Consider the following 16631-nt stretch of genomic DNA (forward strand, 5'->3'; position numbering starts at 1 on the left):
CCATCCCATCCCATCCCATCCCATCCCATCCCATCCCATCCCATCCCGCAGGTGCCAGGCACACAGGTGGGGAGCAAAGCAAGAAAAAGAAGGGCAAGGATGCCCTTTGCTGCCCAGTGACCTGTTAACAGAGCTGACTCGCAGATGTGCAAACCCGTCTGTGGCAGAGAGGAAATATTTGACCCCAGGGCCCTCTTGGCTCTCGTGGAGGAAATGAGCACTGTGACAGGGCTGAAGGAGCCCGAGGATAATGCAAAGCCCCACAACCACTGCTCCGGAGCGGTGTCCGAGAACACACAACACCTGCTGCTCTCTCCTACAGGTGTGTGGCTGGTGTGAACATCCTCTATGGTGCTGGGGGCAATTTGGTTTGTCCCAGCTAAGCCACAAAGCCACAACCAGCTTTGCCCATCATACCACGCATGGGAGTTTCAAAGACGATTGAAGACGAGGGGTGCCAACATCTCCCTTGAAGAGCATCTATGCTGAAAAGATTGAGGAAAACAGCTGTGAAGAAGCCTACAGTGGATTTTTTTCCAGCTGGCATCAGCAGGCTCCATCACCAAGAGGCACATTATCACCGAGCTGAAAGAAAACAACTTGGGAATAAATCTTGTAAGGTGACAGATAGGAGAGAGGGAACCATCCAGAACTGCTGCTTGGACTCTTCCCCAAATGCAGAGGGTAGATTCAGATCCATGTGAGCCTGGCCTGCCCTCATTCCTGCCTCTTTGTGGTCCTCTTAACACACCAGTGACATTTATTTGGACTCATAGTAATGCCCACACCTTCTGTGTCCCCACCAAGTCTATGGACATTGAAAGGAAATGAAAGCACAGAATGAAAGGAATGCCTGGGTTGAGCTGCCCACGGGCTGGTCGGCACATCTGTGCACTCTGGCCCATCCATGTTTATATAAATACGTGTCACTCAGCTACTGCAGGCCTTGATGGTTAATGAAACAAGTGGATCTGATAATGTGTGAAAGTCCCAGTAGGTAAACAAACAGAAAGTGGAAACGCTGGAGACCTTTACAATTACCCTGCTCCAAGTGGAGTGCCAAAAATGCCTGGTCTGAAGCTCTCAGCTCTGGGTGAAGAGTGGGGACGAGCCCACGGTCTGCGCCAGTGCAGTGGGACTGTGGACACAGCAACAACAGCCATGGCAGAGGCCACCAGGTGTTCCTGGTTTAGCGATCAGTTTTACTATTATTTTCCCTGTGCATGAATAGGAAGGAAAAAGCTCAAAATTCAGTTATTTTTATTGAAGTGTTCTTGAGACTCTGGTACTTGGGAGAAGCTTGCCTGTGCTTCAAGGACACAAGCTGCCAGAGCTGTACTTACTGTTCTGCCTCAGGCACTGATAGCATTTTTAGTGAAAGCAGAAGTTTGAGTGGGGTAAGAGGGGCTGTGTGGCTGTCCCCAAGGACTCATCACTGCCTCCAGAGCCCTTGTGCCTGGTGACAGGGGAAGAGTGCAGCACACTCTCTCCAAACTCATCTGCAGCGAGCTGGAAGAGAGCAAAGTTTGCAGGAAGATAAATCAGCTGCTGAAGACAAACACAAAGGGGCAGGTCTTTCCCCCATGCTTGGGCAGAAATCCTGTCCTCATTGCATCTGAGCCATTGTGCCCTCCAATGGCACCTTATCTCACTTCCTCCTCGCTGCCTCTTGCTGTCTGGTGATGGTCACAGCCTGCCTGTGCTTAAAAGCATCTGCCCACAGAGCTGCCCTGGCAGAGCCCTGGCAGAGGACCTGCATGTGCCAACACGTCTATTCCCATCTTGCATAATAAATGAACCCAGTTTCCCCTCATAGAGCCAATGGTGCTGACAAAAGGCCATTTTTACCCCACAGCTGTCTCTTATGACGGCTTCTTTTTTCCCATTTCTTTTTTTTTTGCACGTACTTAAGTGACTTTCAGCTATATTGGCAAACTTTCAAGTGGGGACTAGGCCTTCCTCTGAAAGGGGCTCTGATTTCACAGAAGGAAACTTCCAGCATGGAATAAAAGCTTGTTTTGTTTGTAGTAAACAAGTGCAGTTATAACAAGCTACAGTGGCACGTGTGTGCACATGCAAGCTCCTGCTCTGGAGATCCTCAGCTATATATAAATACACACATGCACGTTCTCTCTGGGGGTTTCTTGAGTTCCTGGACTTTTCTGTCTGTCTTTGGGCTGCTGGTGTACAGGCTTTGGGGTCATGCCATAAGAGAGGTGTTTGCAGCTCAGTGTCTCTGCAGAGGTGGGAAGGGGCGGCAGCCCCAGGCCCACTGGGGTTTTGAGGGGCTGCAGGGTGCTGTGCAGAGCAAGGGAACCCCCTCCCACAGCAACAGGGAAGGAAACAGCTGGCAGCTGGCCAGAAGGCAGTCAGCTGAGCCTCCCCTTGTTTTCCCCTTGCTGTCTTTTATCCCTGACTCCCTCCTGCTTTTCTCTTTCTCACCTTCTTTCCAGTCTGCTCTCCTTCCCCCATTCTTCTTCCCACTCCATTCATCATACAATGAGCCCCAGCCAGCAGCTACACTGAGCCAAGGGAAATCATCACATCCATGTGTTTCCCTAATAGCTCTGGACCCTTTTAATAATGAGAGGGAATAGAAAATAAATGGAACCTTTCCTTCAGGGCCCTGTGTGTTTCCCTGTCATGGCATTCATACCAGTAGGACAGTGCCATGGGACAGAGGGGCCTGCTTGTGAGCGGGCTGATATCTTACAGCTTAGCATGGCCAGAGAGGTGGCCTGGGGAAGGGGATGAGCCTTTGCTTGCCCAGCACTTACGGAATCTGGTTGTCTTGTGCCTGTTTTTTCCCTTGGAGGATTGCCATTCCTCCGTGCCTCAGCCCGAGACCGGTGGCTGGCTGGGCCATGTGCAGGTGTGCACAGAGTCACACCGAGCAATGAAGCCACCACCATGTTCACCATGCTCAGCCCAAAGCTAACGCTGCTTTTCGCCCATGTCTAGAGGCCAGCACCCTCTGGAGTGGTCGTGGCCAGGGGGCAAGGTGGATCCTGCTGGGAAGGAGGAGACCGAGTTGGTGGCCTCAGCAGCCCCCAGCAGCGGCCAGGCAATCCAAGAAGAAGACTGCGAGGGGACCGGCACGAAGCCGTACTGCAAAGTGCTGGTGCTGACGGAGGCACAGGCGAACCACACAGGTTACTACCGGTGCTACTACAAGTACATTGATGCCAAAATCGAGGGCACCACAGCAGTCAGCACCTACGTGTTTGTGAGAGGTAAGAGCTGTCGGTGGTGTGCACCTGCAAGGCTGGGAGTGTGGGGCAGCCAATGCACCAACACAGTATCTGAAGGATTAAACATCTCCGTGTGCCTCCCAGGGCAGAACGTGGCTGCTGCAGCCTCGGGGAGGGGGCCAAGGGCTGGTTCCCTGGAAGTGCAGGGGACCAATATCCGTCCATGGCAGCAGCGCCTGGGATTCAATTATGTCTCATCCTGGGGGCATTGCTCCAGCCGGGTTGGAATGCAGGAATTCAAGGAGTGAGAGCCTGGCCTCAGAGACACTCCACCACTAAAAAAAGCACAGGAGTTATCTTCTGGGCAGCTGGGGGCTCCTTGAGATGCTGGTGGCCAGGGGTGGTAGTGTTTCATAAAGCTGAGACTGAGAGGGAGAGGATGAGTGGTACAAACACTCCATGTGCAGCCTCCACCTGTTCCCAGACCTGCTGGCCTGAGCTGCTTTCACAGTGACAGATCCAGATGCTCCTCTTCATGCTGTGCAGGGGCTGCCCATGCAAGCGGGGTTGTGTTTTGGCAGAGGAGGGATGTTACCAGGCTTGGGGCTGGAACCTCAGCTTAGGGAGTGGCTGTGGGGTCAGTACTCAGCATCTCTGTGTCCCAGGGGTTCCTCCTCTGCCATCTCCCCCACTGCTCACAGCAGGCTCCAGCAAGATAAATTAACTCTGTCCCCTGGAAACAGTTGGCTGAGCTATTTCTCTTTCCACCCCCATTTATTAGTTGGTGCAGTTGTCATGAGCCAGGCAGATCATGACATATAATGCATTTTTCAGAAGTCCCAGGGCAAAGCCAATTTTGCCTCTGCAACTATGCAGAGAAAAATGCAGGGGCAAATCAGAAAAGCTGGGCAGCTGTTGGAGAGGAATTGCAGTCTGTTTGGGCAATTGCTTCCTCTTTCCATGGGCTATGCTGCCCACCCTAAAACAGGACAGAGCCTGCCTGGATTTCAGACATCTGTGAGTTGGACAGTGGTGTTCAGACACTCTAGAGGGTTGTATCAGGATGGAGACAGAGAGCTTCTTAGATATGCTGAAAATCAGTACAACCCCAAAAACTTACGTGCAGGGAGTGCTTTTGCAAGAACTGATTTTCTTTGTGATCCAGCAAATGCCACTTTGCCCCTTGATCCACCTTCTCCCACCTCCAGCCTCCCTGCAGCTCAGGAGCGGCTCTCCTGTTTACCAGAGAGTGCACATGGTGCTGCTTAGGGGCAATAAATCCCACGCTGTCAGGGCCTGTGGGACTCACAGTGCCTGTGGACGGCGTGTGTGCACCAGATCCTGCCAACACCTCGCAGCACTGCTGTGCACACGGCACACCTTCATGCTCAGTCCAATCAGGCTGTCCCCTCTTATGGTTATCAAGCATCTAGGAAACCTCAGAATCTGCCTTTCCAGACAGGACAGGCTTTCAGGCAGGAGAAGGGACATGTCAGGAAAACCCAGGCATATGGTAACCACAGCCATTGCAGAACGTTCAGATAAAGCCTGTTCTTGCTCAACTGGGCTGCAACGTGAGACTGTCCCTGGAGAGCTTGGAAGGGCTGATGTAAGTGTTGGGGATGTTCGGAGATGGGATGATCAGACCACAGGTTTATCCATCAAGCCCATTTCTCATGTTGAGAGCTTGGTGAAATTGCCAGGAACAAAATATCTGTACTTGCCTGGAAAAATAGGTTCTTCTGTATTTTACCTGCAGCTCAGTTCTTAAATGAACTCTCCATGCATGTGTCTCCTTCCCATGTGTCTGGTTAGGTGTGTATTTTATTACAACTAGAGATAGCACTGTAGACACAGAATGCCTCATCAGAGCAGGATAGGCTATGTACAGCCCACATCTCATAAAGCTTAGCATATATTAATGACGAAGATGCTAAATTATTCCCATCCGACCCATTAAGGCAGTCTTAAGGAAATTTGTGATGTTGTCAGAGAGGGGAGTTAATGCATGAATCACAAGCTCACTGGCAGCGAAACTAGCCCAGTAAATCAGTCAGTTCTTGGCTGCCATCTGAGCTTGAAGGGTACTTTGTGGTCTCTCACCTCTGGCAGCTGTGCAGCTCCCCCTTCTCACATGCCCAGGGCTCAGGAGAGGAATGAGGAACATGTTCACACTGGGAAACAAATCTTTGGTTTCAGAAGTCAGCAATCCTGTAGTAGCAAAAACCCCCAGGAAGTAAAGACAAGAACTCTCTGGGCAATCTGTGTTTTTGTAAGAGCTGACCAATTCAGTTTCTTGAGTGTGGGTTGTTTCACCTACACTTTAGAAAAAAGCACTTCACACAGAGGAGAGGCCTTTGCAGCATGACTATCACTCAAGCAGCAGCTTTATAGATCAAAAATTAAAGATTTATGCACTTAACAGTGGGAGCACTGGGTTGGATTGGGTTGGGCCCAATGTGACTTGAACAACAGAATCCACAAGTGAGGATCTTTTCCAAATTCATCTTTGACTTGTCCTTTTAGATGGGTCTCTTTTGGGGTTGGGTATCAGAGGAAAAAAATCTTGAGTTGGACAAACAGAGGTCCTCATGCTACACTCCCTTGAAATCAGTGGTTTAGCTGAAACACAGGTGAATAAAACTAAACGTAGGCCACTGGGATCATTTGGTCTGATTACAGCATGCCAAAAGCTGTAAAATCACCCCTAGCAGGACTCTTAGGCAGCCCAGTGTCTCCCGGATGGAGACCGATCCCCTCCTTATAGACCCCCCTTCACCCAGGGGACAATTTCCATGAATAAAGCCAATCATGACCATGTGCTGGGTGGACATTTACAGAGGAGAGATGCTGGCAACACCATGCCTTCGAGACACTAGGAAGTGTGTCAGATAGCATCCCATGAGGCATAAACCCCTGTGGAAAAGGGCAGGCAGGGGCTGATACTACAGAATAAATAATCTGTCACTGAGGCCACCAAGCAGCCTCACAAATCTTTGTTTCTTCCAATTTTGTCTTCATCCCATTTAGTCAGCCTGGGTCACTGCTGATTCTACACTGGCTCTGCACAGAGTTTAGTGTGACATCCTTGGCCTTGCTAAGTCATTCCATAATGATTATTTTTGGGTGGTTTTGCTCTTCCTGTCAATATTTGTGCTTGCAGCAGTTGGGCGGCAGTGGGGTGGCAGCCCTGGAAAGCTCAGCTCATGTGTTTATCTGCCGGCCGGGATGGCTGCAGGATGACATCTGCATACCATTGCGCTGCGGATCACTTCCTCGCCCGGGAAGGTCGCGCTGCCGGCCGCTGCAGCAGGGCAGCACAGCCCCAGCAGCCCCACGCCAGCCCTGTGCGGGGACACAGCCACCAGCTGGGCAGGCGCCGAGCCCAGGACACGACGCATTGCTTTCACAAAGGGTCACACTCAGGCAGAGACCTTGAGGGCTCCAGGAAAGCGGAGGTCATTTCCCGCACTGCCCAAATGTCATACAAGTGCCGCTGCACTGGTACCGCGTTTGGTGTGGAGGAGCTGGCTGCCTTTGCGTTCCCAAGCTCCAGGTGTCTCCTCTGACTGTCACATGTGGCAGATGGGGCTGAACAGCTCAACACCATTCCCTCTGTGAAGCTTGTGCTGTGTTAAGGAAATTCAGAAAGCCTCCTTTTTTTACTGGTTGTTGCCTTTTCCCAGTTTTTTCTTCTTTTTTAGTAGTTGTTCTCTTTGTATCTTTTCTTCAGATTTTGAACAGCCATTTATCAACAAGCCGGAGACCCTCCTCATCAGCAAGAAGGAGAACACTTGGGTACCATGCCTCGTGTCTGTCCCAGATCTTAACGTCACACTGACCTCGGTGAGAGCTCAGCCGCTGGGAGACTCTGGACCGAGATGTATTGCATTTGTTCTGCATTTGTAATTGCCTGAGTGGAAGCAGGACAGGCACTGCCAGGAAAGGAAAATGCATGGGATACATTTTCCATGGAAAGTACAAGCCACTGGCTTCCTCGTTTTATTTGCTGGTTGAGGCTGTGTTGTCCAGTTCCCTTGGGCAGACCCCACGGGTTTCCTGCCAACCTTGCTTCTCTTCCCTGGAGCTCTATAAAACAAAACAAGATTTTGTTTTAAACCCATTTCCCCACAGCATCCCCTGTTTGCCTCGTCTCTGTGATCTACAACCCCTCTAGGTGGTCAGCATCCCCCCAAGGGAGGAGGCTGCAGCCCTGGGGCTCATGACTAAAAACAGGTCTCTTATCAGTTTGCTTTTGCTTTCGCCTTTTTTTTCCCTTTTTTTTTTTTTTTTTTTTTTACAATGCAAATACATCCTTCCAGGATGAGTGTTACTATTGTACAAAGGCCTCCAGGGACACTCTGGGGGCCAGGGGCCTTTCCCTTGCCCAGGAAGGACACTACCCAAGGTCAGCACTCATCCCGGTGGGGCTGATGTTTGGGACATCAGCATCGGTTTCCTTAGCTATCTCTAGAAGTTTCCATTCCTGGAAGTCTCTGGCCCGCTCTGCAAACAAGAAGGCTCATGGTGCAGGATGAGGATGCTCAGGGTAGAGGGGAGGCCACGATTCCTAGATGGCAAACCCTCAGGGGGAGAGTGCAGGAGGCCATCACAGCATGATGCTGCATCGTTTCTTCCCACAAAAGGGATGTGTTAGCCAGCATAAAGCCTGGGAGGTGTGGAGTGGGAATGTTGTTAACCTCTTATTTTAGTTGGCAAAATCTTGATTTTTTCCAGCAAAATTTCTTCATCCACCCTGACGGGAAAAGCACTTTCTGGGACAATAAGAAGGGAATGCAGGTACCCACACACTTGATCAAGGACTTACTGTATGTCCACTGTGAGACTGTAATTGACAAGAAGGTCTTCAAATCCAATTTCTTCATCATCCATATAGCAGGTGAATACTGTATTTGGAAAGGTTCAGGGGAGCAGTTTGGGTGGCTCTGAAGTCCATCACTGTGGCTCATGGGAATGTTATGGTCCTCTCTACCTACACAAACTCTGCATGGTGCTTATATCTCTTCTACTGTGTGTCAGACAGAGATACACCATGCAGCAGGAGATCATTCCCAAACCTATAACTGCACAGTCTGAGTCAAAGAGTTACTGGATCATAAATGTCTTTTCCTTGCCTCTTCTGCATCAGGGAGTGAGCTCTATGACATCCAGCTGTATCCCAAGAAAGCCATGGAGCTGCTAATGGGAGAGAAGCTGGTCTTGAACTGCACTGTGTGGGCTGAGTTCAACTCTGGCGTCCACTTCCAGTGGACTTACCCTGGCAAACAGGTACCAGCAAACAGAGCAGCTCCCTGTGCACTGAACTCTTACCCATTGAGTCACCCCCTCCTGACCCTTCATTCTTCCTCTTCACATCATTGGCAGGGCTCTGCTTCACAATCCTAACCATGCTGTGCCCTGGACATCTTGGTCAGAGTGTTTTCCCATTTTTTTCCCTTGTAGCAGAAGGCAGACAGAAGGAAGACCCTTTTCCTGGCAGAAAGCTCCCTTTTTGCCAAGATGTTACTGCTCTGGGGTTCTCAGGAAACCACTGGCTTCACTTTCACCAGTGCAAATCCAGAGCAAACATGATTGGTTTAAAAGGAGCTACTCTAATCATAGAGCCCTTGTTACCAAGAGCCTGTGAGGTGGTCTCTTCCTCACTGTTTTTTCCCTCTTGTATCCTCTGGTTTTTTGAATGGTGAGACAGGGGAGTCCCCTGAGAATCACTCAGTTCATGGGGCTCCCAGCCTGGTTCCTGGGCTACATACAAGCAAAACATGCTAGGATCTGACCCCAGCCTCCAGGAGTCAGTACACAGAACATGTACCCTTCCATGCCTGAGGATGGCAGTCAGTTGTGCAAAAACCTGTCCAGGTAGAGGCAAGCACTGAGCATCAGGAATCACAGCTGTGAGGAGTCTATCCACATAGCCCCCTCCTACTGATGTCTTTCATCCCCTTCTCTCTGTCATCTCCCACAGATGCAGCAAGCAGTGATCGAGCCTGAGCGCCGGTCCCTGCAGACATACACGGAGCTCTCCAGTATCCTGACCCTCCACAATGTCAGCCAGCAGGATGTGGGGAAGTACACATGCACTGCCACCAATGGTGCCCAGATGCTGGAGGAGAGCACCGATGTCATCGTGCACGGTACAGCATCTGCCAGTGCCATGCAGAGCCACAGCCAGAGCCCAGCTGCAGCAGAGCCATCCCCAGACTGCTTGGGCAGAGTGGCTCCTGCACCTCCATCCACTCTGCTTTAGTGAAACCCAGCCCTTCTCCAGCCCCTCAGCCTTCCTGCACCTCACCACCATGCTGGGAGCACAGTCACATTCAGCAAGGTCCCAAAACGGAGGGAGAGAGATGCCAACACCTAATTGGCCCAAATACAGTGGGATGGCAGGACACACGTATCCTGCGGCCCTGTGGCAAATGCCGTGCCCCTGTGGCATGGCTGGCCTGAGGGGCACCAGCTGCGGGTGCACAAGGCACCATCTGCACTGGGTGGCTGTTTCTTGGCAGCGGAAGGTCATGGGGCAGCCCAGCCTTCCTGCATCCCCAGTGGTTCCCAGGAGGGAGACAGAGGCAGCTCTTCGGCTGCCAGGATCTCAGCTGCCCTGTAACGACACACTGCCTGTTCTTGGTCCTTGCTGTTGGGCCCTGTGGAGAGCAGTAGATCTTTGTGACAGCCTGCCCCCTTGAATTCTCCTCCATGGTCCCTTTTTTCCTTGCAGAAAAGCCCTTCATCACCGTGGAGTGGAGGAAGGGCCCAGTGATAGAAGCCACTGCAGGAGACGAAGCCGTGAAGCTGCCAGTGAAAGTCGTGGCTTACCCCCCACCAGACTTCCAGTGGTAACTTACCTTTCTTAGCTTGAGCCACCTTTTCCTCTCCTCCTTTCCCCTGCCAAATGGGGAAGCCTAGCCTGGCTTCCTTGCTAGGTCCCTCTGTGGCCAAGATTGTCACAAATGTCACTTTTTTCCACCCATGGGGGTCCATTCTCCCACAAGTCCTGGCTCTCAGCTGCACAGCCTGGCTTGGCAGCTCTGCACGGTCTGGAGGGGCCAAGTGGAGTTCCCACAGGAGCTGTCCCTCTTGTCCCTCTGCTGTGGCAATCACAGCCGCCCAGAGGAACCAGGTAGTGGGATGGGTTGTGCACCTCATCATGCTGCACTTCCATCAGAGCTGACTGGAGATGGGAGCTTTGCACCCACTCACTGCTCAGGGCAGAGCTACAACACCCCCAACCCCACACACATCCATATGACACAATGTGCAGACCCATAACTTGGGTCCGGAGAAGGCCCAGGGGTCTCTCCAGAGAGGTCCTCAGTGCTAGCGAGGGGCACCCTGACTGCTTTCTAGTGGGGATGAGCAAACCCCTGCCCAGCTGCCAGTGGGACACTTCCTCCCGATGGCTGCATTTTCTCTCTGCCTCCCCGCAGGTACAAGGATGGAAAGCTAATTCCCAAGCAATCTCAATCTTCAATGCAGATCAAGGATGTGTCGGAGCAGCACGCCGGGACATACACGCTGGTTCTGCGGAACAGGCTGGCGGGGCTGGAGAAGCACATCAGCCTCCAGTTAATCGTCAATGGTAAGAGGGGGCCAGGCCTGGAACTGGGGGGGAAGTGCTGAGCCCATGGCCCCAGTCTTTGGGTTCCTTCAAGACCCAGTCCCCATTGCTGTCCTAAAGCAGTTGGTACCTACATCACCTCTTTCTCCCCCATTGCTGAGGGATGCTGTGGCTCCAGTGAGGCTGCTTCCTTCTGGCTTGGGTGACACTAGTTTTGTTCCTGGCTCCCTCACTTTGGACAGGATATGTCCTGGCTCAGGGGCCACTTCCCAATTGCAGTTGGAGATGCTGCTGAGGGTGACCCTGACTGATGCGGACTTGAGAGCAGGGCAGCTGCCACACAGATGAAGTCTTGATCTGGAGGAGTTCCTCTATGTGGGAAGCTCCTCTGGAGTTTTCCCACAGCAGAAACTGGTACCTGTCATGCAGGAAACAGATGCCAGCTAAAAAAGTGCTGGAAGGGCACTGCTATCTGAAGATGTGTCTCCAGCAGGCTCTGTGGCCCTGTGCTTTGAGCCCTGCAGCATCCAGACAGTTCCACTCACCAGAGAAAGGAGAAAGGCTGTCACTTGAATCTGCTTAAATATGACCTGCTGTGCCTTGCAGGCTTGAGTTGCCCTGAGATCCAGACAGCTGTAGTGCCCAGGCACTCTGTAAACAGGCCTGGGGAGGGCTGTGCCAGGCCTGGGGATGCAGTGGCTGAGCCTGCAGCTGCTCACAATGTCACTCTGATCCTTGCAGTTCCTCCATGCATCCATGAGAAGGAAGCCTCTTCCCCAAGCATCTACTCCAAGAGGAGCCCCCAGGCCCTCACCTGCACTGTCTATGGCATCCCGGCACCGGAGGTGATCCAGTGGCAGTGGAGGCCGTGGATGCCCTGTCGGATGTTCTCCCGACGCAGCCTGTAAGTGCCATTTCTTCCAACACTTGTTTCTTGTCAGGCAACCATCGTGGTGTCATGGGCTTCTTGTGACAGTGGCTGTGTCCCCAACCGTGTCTCGCTTTTGCTCTCCCACCCACAACATGGCATCTTGTGGGAAGGCAGAGTGGAGACACTTGTACTCTGTGTGGGATTTTTGCCCAGGCTGGCTGGTCTCAGACACCAACAGCTTCCACAGCATCCTCTGCATCCTCAGCCACCTGCATCTGTCAGTGGGTGTCCATGGCCCAGCCACACCTCACAGCACCTGCAATGAAACCACTGGTCACTGTGCTAATGGGGAAACTGAGGCAGATTGCAGGAGAAATTGTCACAGCCCCTTGGTGAGACCCCAAGACAGCAGCTGGGGCTCACACCCTTCCTGCCTGGAGGTCCCTGTGGTTTTTCTGTCGTTTGTCTCCTCCTGGGTAATGATGGAAGCAAAAGTGCTCATAGGCAGCTGCTGCTTGTGGGGAAGAACTGCGGAATCCTGGGGAAGTGCCAGATCTCTGCCAGCTGCTGGGATGATTTGCCAGCAGGGTGTTTGTGCCAGCAGCACTAATAGGTAGGCAGGAAGGGTGCGTGCCCACTGCCTGTGCCCTGGGAAGCTGAGGCAGCATCAGGCACGGCTGCAGTGGCATTTTTTAATGACAGCCTCACCAGAAGAAGGAAAAGGGATGCTGGGGCGTTGTAGCCAGAGGAGTCAGGGTGGATGACATCAGGATGCCTGGAGGAAGCCGGGTCCTGCAGCCCTGTGCAGGCTTTTGCCAAGCCAGGGACGCCAGAGAGCTTTCCATTACATGCAAGTGCACTGTGGCCCTGTCAGGAAGCAGAGGGGCCCATGAATTATGAGCACTGTCTCCCAAGGCCACCATATTTCTGCCTAGCACAGCTCCAGAGGATGCAGGAGGCTTCTTTCCAGCTTCCTGTTGTTTACACAGCTCACCAGTGTGTTTGCCCCACCAAATGCTCTGCCCCACGCTGCCAGCATATACCTTTGCCACTGCTCCTGGGCCTTCAGCTCCCCTCTGCTTCCCTGTCACCCTTAGCCTCTCCCTCCCACCCCAACCCACATTTTTGAGCAGATCCTCCCATCTTCCACCCCAACACGCGTTTCAAAACACCCTGCAGGCTGCAGCATCCCAGATCCCTGACAGATTTGGGTATTTCTCCCCACACGTCTGTCTAAGCCTGAAGAGGTACCATCATTCCCCTGTGAGACACCAGCAGCACCTCTACTTGGGATGTCTCCCTCCTGGTTTTGTTGAGTCAGAGGCAGCAGGAGCACCCCTGGGTGCTGCCCCCTTGGGTGTTGCACCATCTGATCTCTAGGCCAGGACCAGCCAGTCAGTGACACCCCTGACTCTCAGTCCCAGCAGGGCTTTAAGGCCTTGGTGCTGAGCAAAATGACATCAAGAGTTGCTCTGGGCACATGTGAATTGACTTCACCCCTGCCTTCCTCCACTCTTAGCAAGGAAAGATGAAGCCCCATGCCTGGGGGTGAAGACACTGCTTGGGACACCTGTATCTGCTCCCTGTCTCAATTTTCACACCTAGAAATTTTTGCCTCACTAGTGGTTGCAAGGCACCTTTATAAAGCACATCAGAACTGTGTAACTGAAAGATCCAGGAAATTTTACGGAGTTATAGGACAGGGCCATCAGTTCTCTGACACAAAGCTGCTTTTGCTGCCTTTTTCCCAGCTGACCTTCTCTGTGTCTCTCTCCTCTTTCCCCTGCTTGTCCCTGGCTGCTGGATTAGCAATAGCAGGCACCGGGCAGCAAGGCGCCATCAGCGGGACCGGATGCCCGAGTGCAAGGACTGGAAAGATGTGTCACAGCAGGACGCCGTGAACCCCATCGAGAGCATTGACACCTGGGTGGAGTTCGTGGAGGGGCGGAACAAGGTGAGGCTCTATTCCAAGCCCATCCTGGGACAGGGAGCTGGAGACGGGCACGGGCACGGAACTCCTTTGCAATCAGCCAGGAAAAGTGGCCTGGAAAAGAGCCTGGCAGAGACAGATTTGGGGAGGGCTTCACACCTCTGCTTCTAAAGTAAACCATCAGCGGCCATTCCCAGCCCTGGGGCTCCGCAGTACCAGGCAGCCCCAGGGCGAGGGAGAGCTGTCATCTTTGAGAAATTACCCCGTGTCCAGAGAGGCTCCCACTGGGGCTGGCTGCACAGGAGGGATTTCATGGATTGCTATTGAACACAGGGCATCCAGCTAGGGAAAGCATGGGGGATAGGTGCTGTGGGGGCTCCCATGGCCATTTCTGAGCATTTTGTATGAGCTGTTCTGCAAGAACTAAACCCTGCTCATCCTGGTCAGGAGAGCAAGAGTCACAAACTGGCCAGGAAATCTCTGGCCTTGGGAAGGTGTATGTGTCTGGTGGGGCATTTCATCTGGCTGTCCCCATCCTGCTGGGGTGAGGGTGGTTTGGACAAGCTGGCATCCATCTGCCTCAGCTTTGTGAGTGGGAGCAATGTGTGCCTCACAAAGCCACTTCTCCATCACAGCATTTCCTCTCTGGAAGGAACATCTCTCCCTCACTGCAGTGTGTGACCTGCTTGCTGCTTGTTTCTTTCCGTGTCCCTGGTAGCCATGAGTGTCAGGTCTGCGCCGTGACGGGGTTCCTGTCCCCACTGGTGTCGGGCACCAGGCGCTCACAGAGGGATGCAGAACAAACAAATGGGCCCCTGTTTCCGAAAGTCACTTCCTGTTTTCCTACACACCTCTAAAGGCACTTCCCGTCCCCTGGCCTGGCCGGGAGTTCATCACTCTGCCAAAAGGGTGGCAAGGGCAGATGCTTCTCCTCCCAGAGCAGCTAAAGGGAGAATGAGGGATTGATGTTCCTCAGGGACGCAAGCAGGGGTGGTGAGAGCTCCTGGGTGAGAACCCCTTGTGTCCTAGTATGGATGTGATACTTGTATTGGTCCTTTTTGATCCTTCCCTATTTTCCTCATTTTCTTCCTCCTATTCCTCAGCTGCGTCCTTCTCATTCCATTTGTTTGGTTGTAACTCTCCTGGAGCTTCAACTTAGGTTGTGCATCCCACAGGTGTGCAAGAGCTCTGGGAGAAAAGAGCTCTTCCAGTTACAGTGGGATGCTACATCCTCAAATCTGCTTTCTCTCTCTCTCCTTGTCCTTTCTGCCTGTCTTCTCTTACCATCCTCCTGTTTTTAACTCCATCTGTAAAGGCCAGAATGAGCCACAGGATGTGCAGTGCACAGCCATGCACTGCAGGCAGCGGGATGATGTCAGATCAAGAAACCCCAACTCAAACATAGCACTGCAGATCAGAAGGAAAATCCCCAAGAAACAGGAAAGGCACCAACAAAAGTGCCAGCAATAGGGTCACTTTGGCTGTGTGACTAACCCCGAGAAACGGAAAAGGCAATGCACAAAAGTACCAGTAATAAAGTCACTTCAGCTGTGTTGAGTATGCACTGAATGAATGACTGTTCCTTCTGGTTAACATAACCTAATACATTGCCCCTCAGAACGGAAATGCTTCCCAAAGTCTATGGGATGAATAGTAAAGGCAAAGAAGTTTCCCTGTAGGAACACGTTAATTTTTCATTTTAAACACAGTCTCATTAGAGAGATTTCTGCATGTGCTTAACTTGTTGTTTAAGCTGGAGCCTCAAACTGCAAGTCTCCTCTAAGGGGAGTGCTTGTAACACATTTGGTAGCTCACACGTGCAGTGTGAGCCAAGAGGAGGAGAGCAGCCTTATTCCCCAGCTGCTTTTTCTGGCTTATTTGGAGGCAGCATGCCCTGGGTCCATGCTCCCAGGATGGCAGCTTGGCTGTTTGCCCAGTCTTAGTCATGTCTTGCTGGAAGGAGAGACAAGGAAGCTTTTAGGACCGTGTCTATGTACACTTGGAATTCAAAGGGAGAAGATGAAAGCTCTTCCTGAAGGGATGAGAGCTGGGATATTTTCACAGGTTTGATTTCTCCTTATGGGTAAAAGGAGTGCTTTAAGGTCTGTAAGTACCTGTAAATTCCACTGAACCCTATGGGACACTAAGTAGTCACTTAACTGCAGAGGGCTCAGGGAATCAAAGCCCTGGTGTCCTTTCCCTTTCTCCCCACTGTTATAAATAAAGCTTAGCAAGAGCTTAGCCATCCCCTCAGCCCTGCATCATGTTACTGTCCCCCTTGCTGAGCACTGTCCCCTTTGTGACCTGAGGGGCTTTGCAAGAAGTTTGCTCCCATGGAGAGGCATCTATGCTGACTGGGCTTCATAAAATGAAGCAGAGATTGGGAATAAAATCATGTTGTTGTTGCTCAAGCCAACAGATAAAGCTTGATATGCACAAAGAGCTGTAGAATAAGGGGATATTTTTGCATAACCCTTTCCCAGGTACAGCTGTTGGGGGCTTTGCTATCTGCCAGACAGCAGCAGCGATCCTACTTCTCTTCCCTGTTGCTCTTCCTAACTCCTCCATATGTTCTCTTCCCCCATCAGACAGTCAGCAAACTGGCCATCCAAGAGGCCAATGTCTCAGCCATGTACAAGTGTATTGCCTCTAATAAAGTGGGTCGAGATGAGCGGCTGATCTACTTCTATGTGACCAGTGAGTACTGCAAAATCCTCCTCCCACCTGCATCAGCCAAGCTCTCTGCTTGAAACAGGCAGGTCCCTAGAGCTGCCAGATCCTGCCATTCACAGGATCTTCAACAGAGACTGCTGGAAAAGTCAGCAGAAAAGCAGGGCTAACCCAGAGCTCTGCTGGGTGGCAAATGCCTGAAGCCCTGGCAGCAGATAGCACAGGCACAGTTGGGCAGGCAGACCAGGGAATGAGCCAGCACTGCCTGTGCCTAGGTCCTGAAGCAGCCCTGGCAGGTCCTGGGCAGGTGTTGGGCTGGGGACATCCCGCTGGCTCACGCCCAGGCAGCTCCCTGGGCTGGGGATGTGTCTGGTCCAAGAGCATCCTCTAGTG

At 52.2% G+C, this 16631-nt stretch overlaps 1 protein-coding gene across 4 annotated transcripts in view; it reads left to right on the forward strand.

The window, feature by feature from the left end:
* LOC121658139 (vascular endothelial growth factor receptor 3) overlaps nucleotides 1-16631 on the forward strand; it is a 57823-nt gene that overhangs the window by 24432 nt on the left and 16760 nt on the right. For all 4 annotated transcript variants that reach the window (XM_042014667.1, XM_042014668.1, XM_042014670.1 and 1 more), the window contains exons 3-12: nucleotides 2962-3233; nucleotides 6925-7037; nucleotides 7929-8091; nucleotides 8341-8480; nucleotides 9175-9343; nucleotides 9928-10045; nucleotides 10637-10788; nucleotides 11509-11671; nucleotides 13448-13592; nucleotides 16157-16265. In XM_042014667.1, the coding sequence (XP_041870601.1) occupies nucleotides 2962-3233; nucleotides 6925-7037; nucleotides 7929-8091; nucleotides 8341-8480; nucleotides 9175-9343; nucleotides 9928-10045; nucleotides 10637-10788; nucleotides 11509-11671; nucleotides 13448-13592; nucleotides 16157-16265 (1544 nt within the window). The remainder of the gene's footprint in view (nucleotides 1-2961; nucleotides 3234-6924; nucleotides 7038-7928; nucleotides 8092-8340; nucleotides 8481-9174; nucleotides 9344-9927; nucleotides 10046-10636; nucleotides 10789-11508; nucleotides 11672-13447; nucleotides 13593-16156; nucleotides 16266-16631) is intronic.

This window comes from Corvus kubaryi, unplaced genomic scaffold (genome assembly GCF_017639235.1).
Source record: "Corvus kubaryi isolate FWS band 111438036 unplaced genomic scaffold, C.kubaryi_AGA036_p1.0 split2-37374, whole genome shotgun sequence".
NCBI classification, from domain to species: domain Eukaryota; kingdom Metazoa; phylum Chordata; class Aves; order Passeriformes; family Corvidae; genus Corvus; species Corvus kubaryi.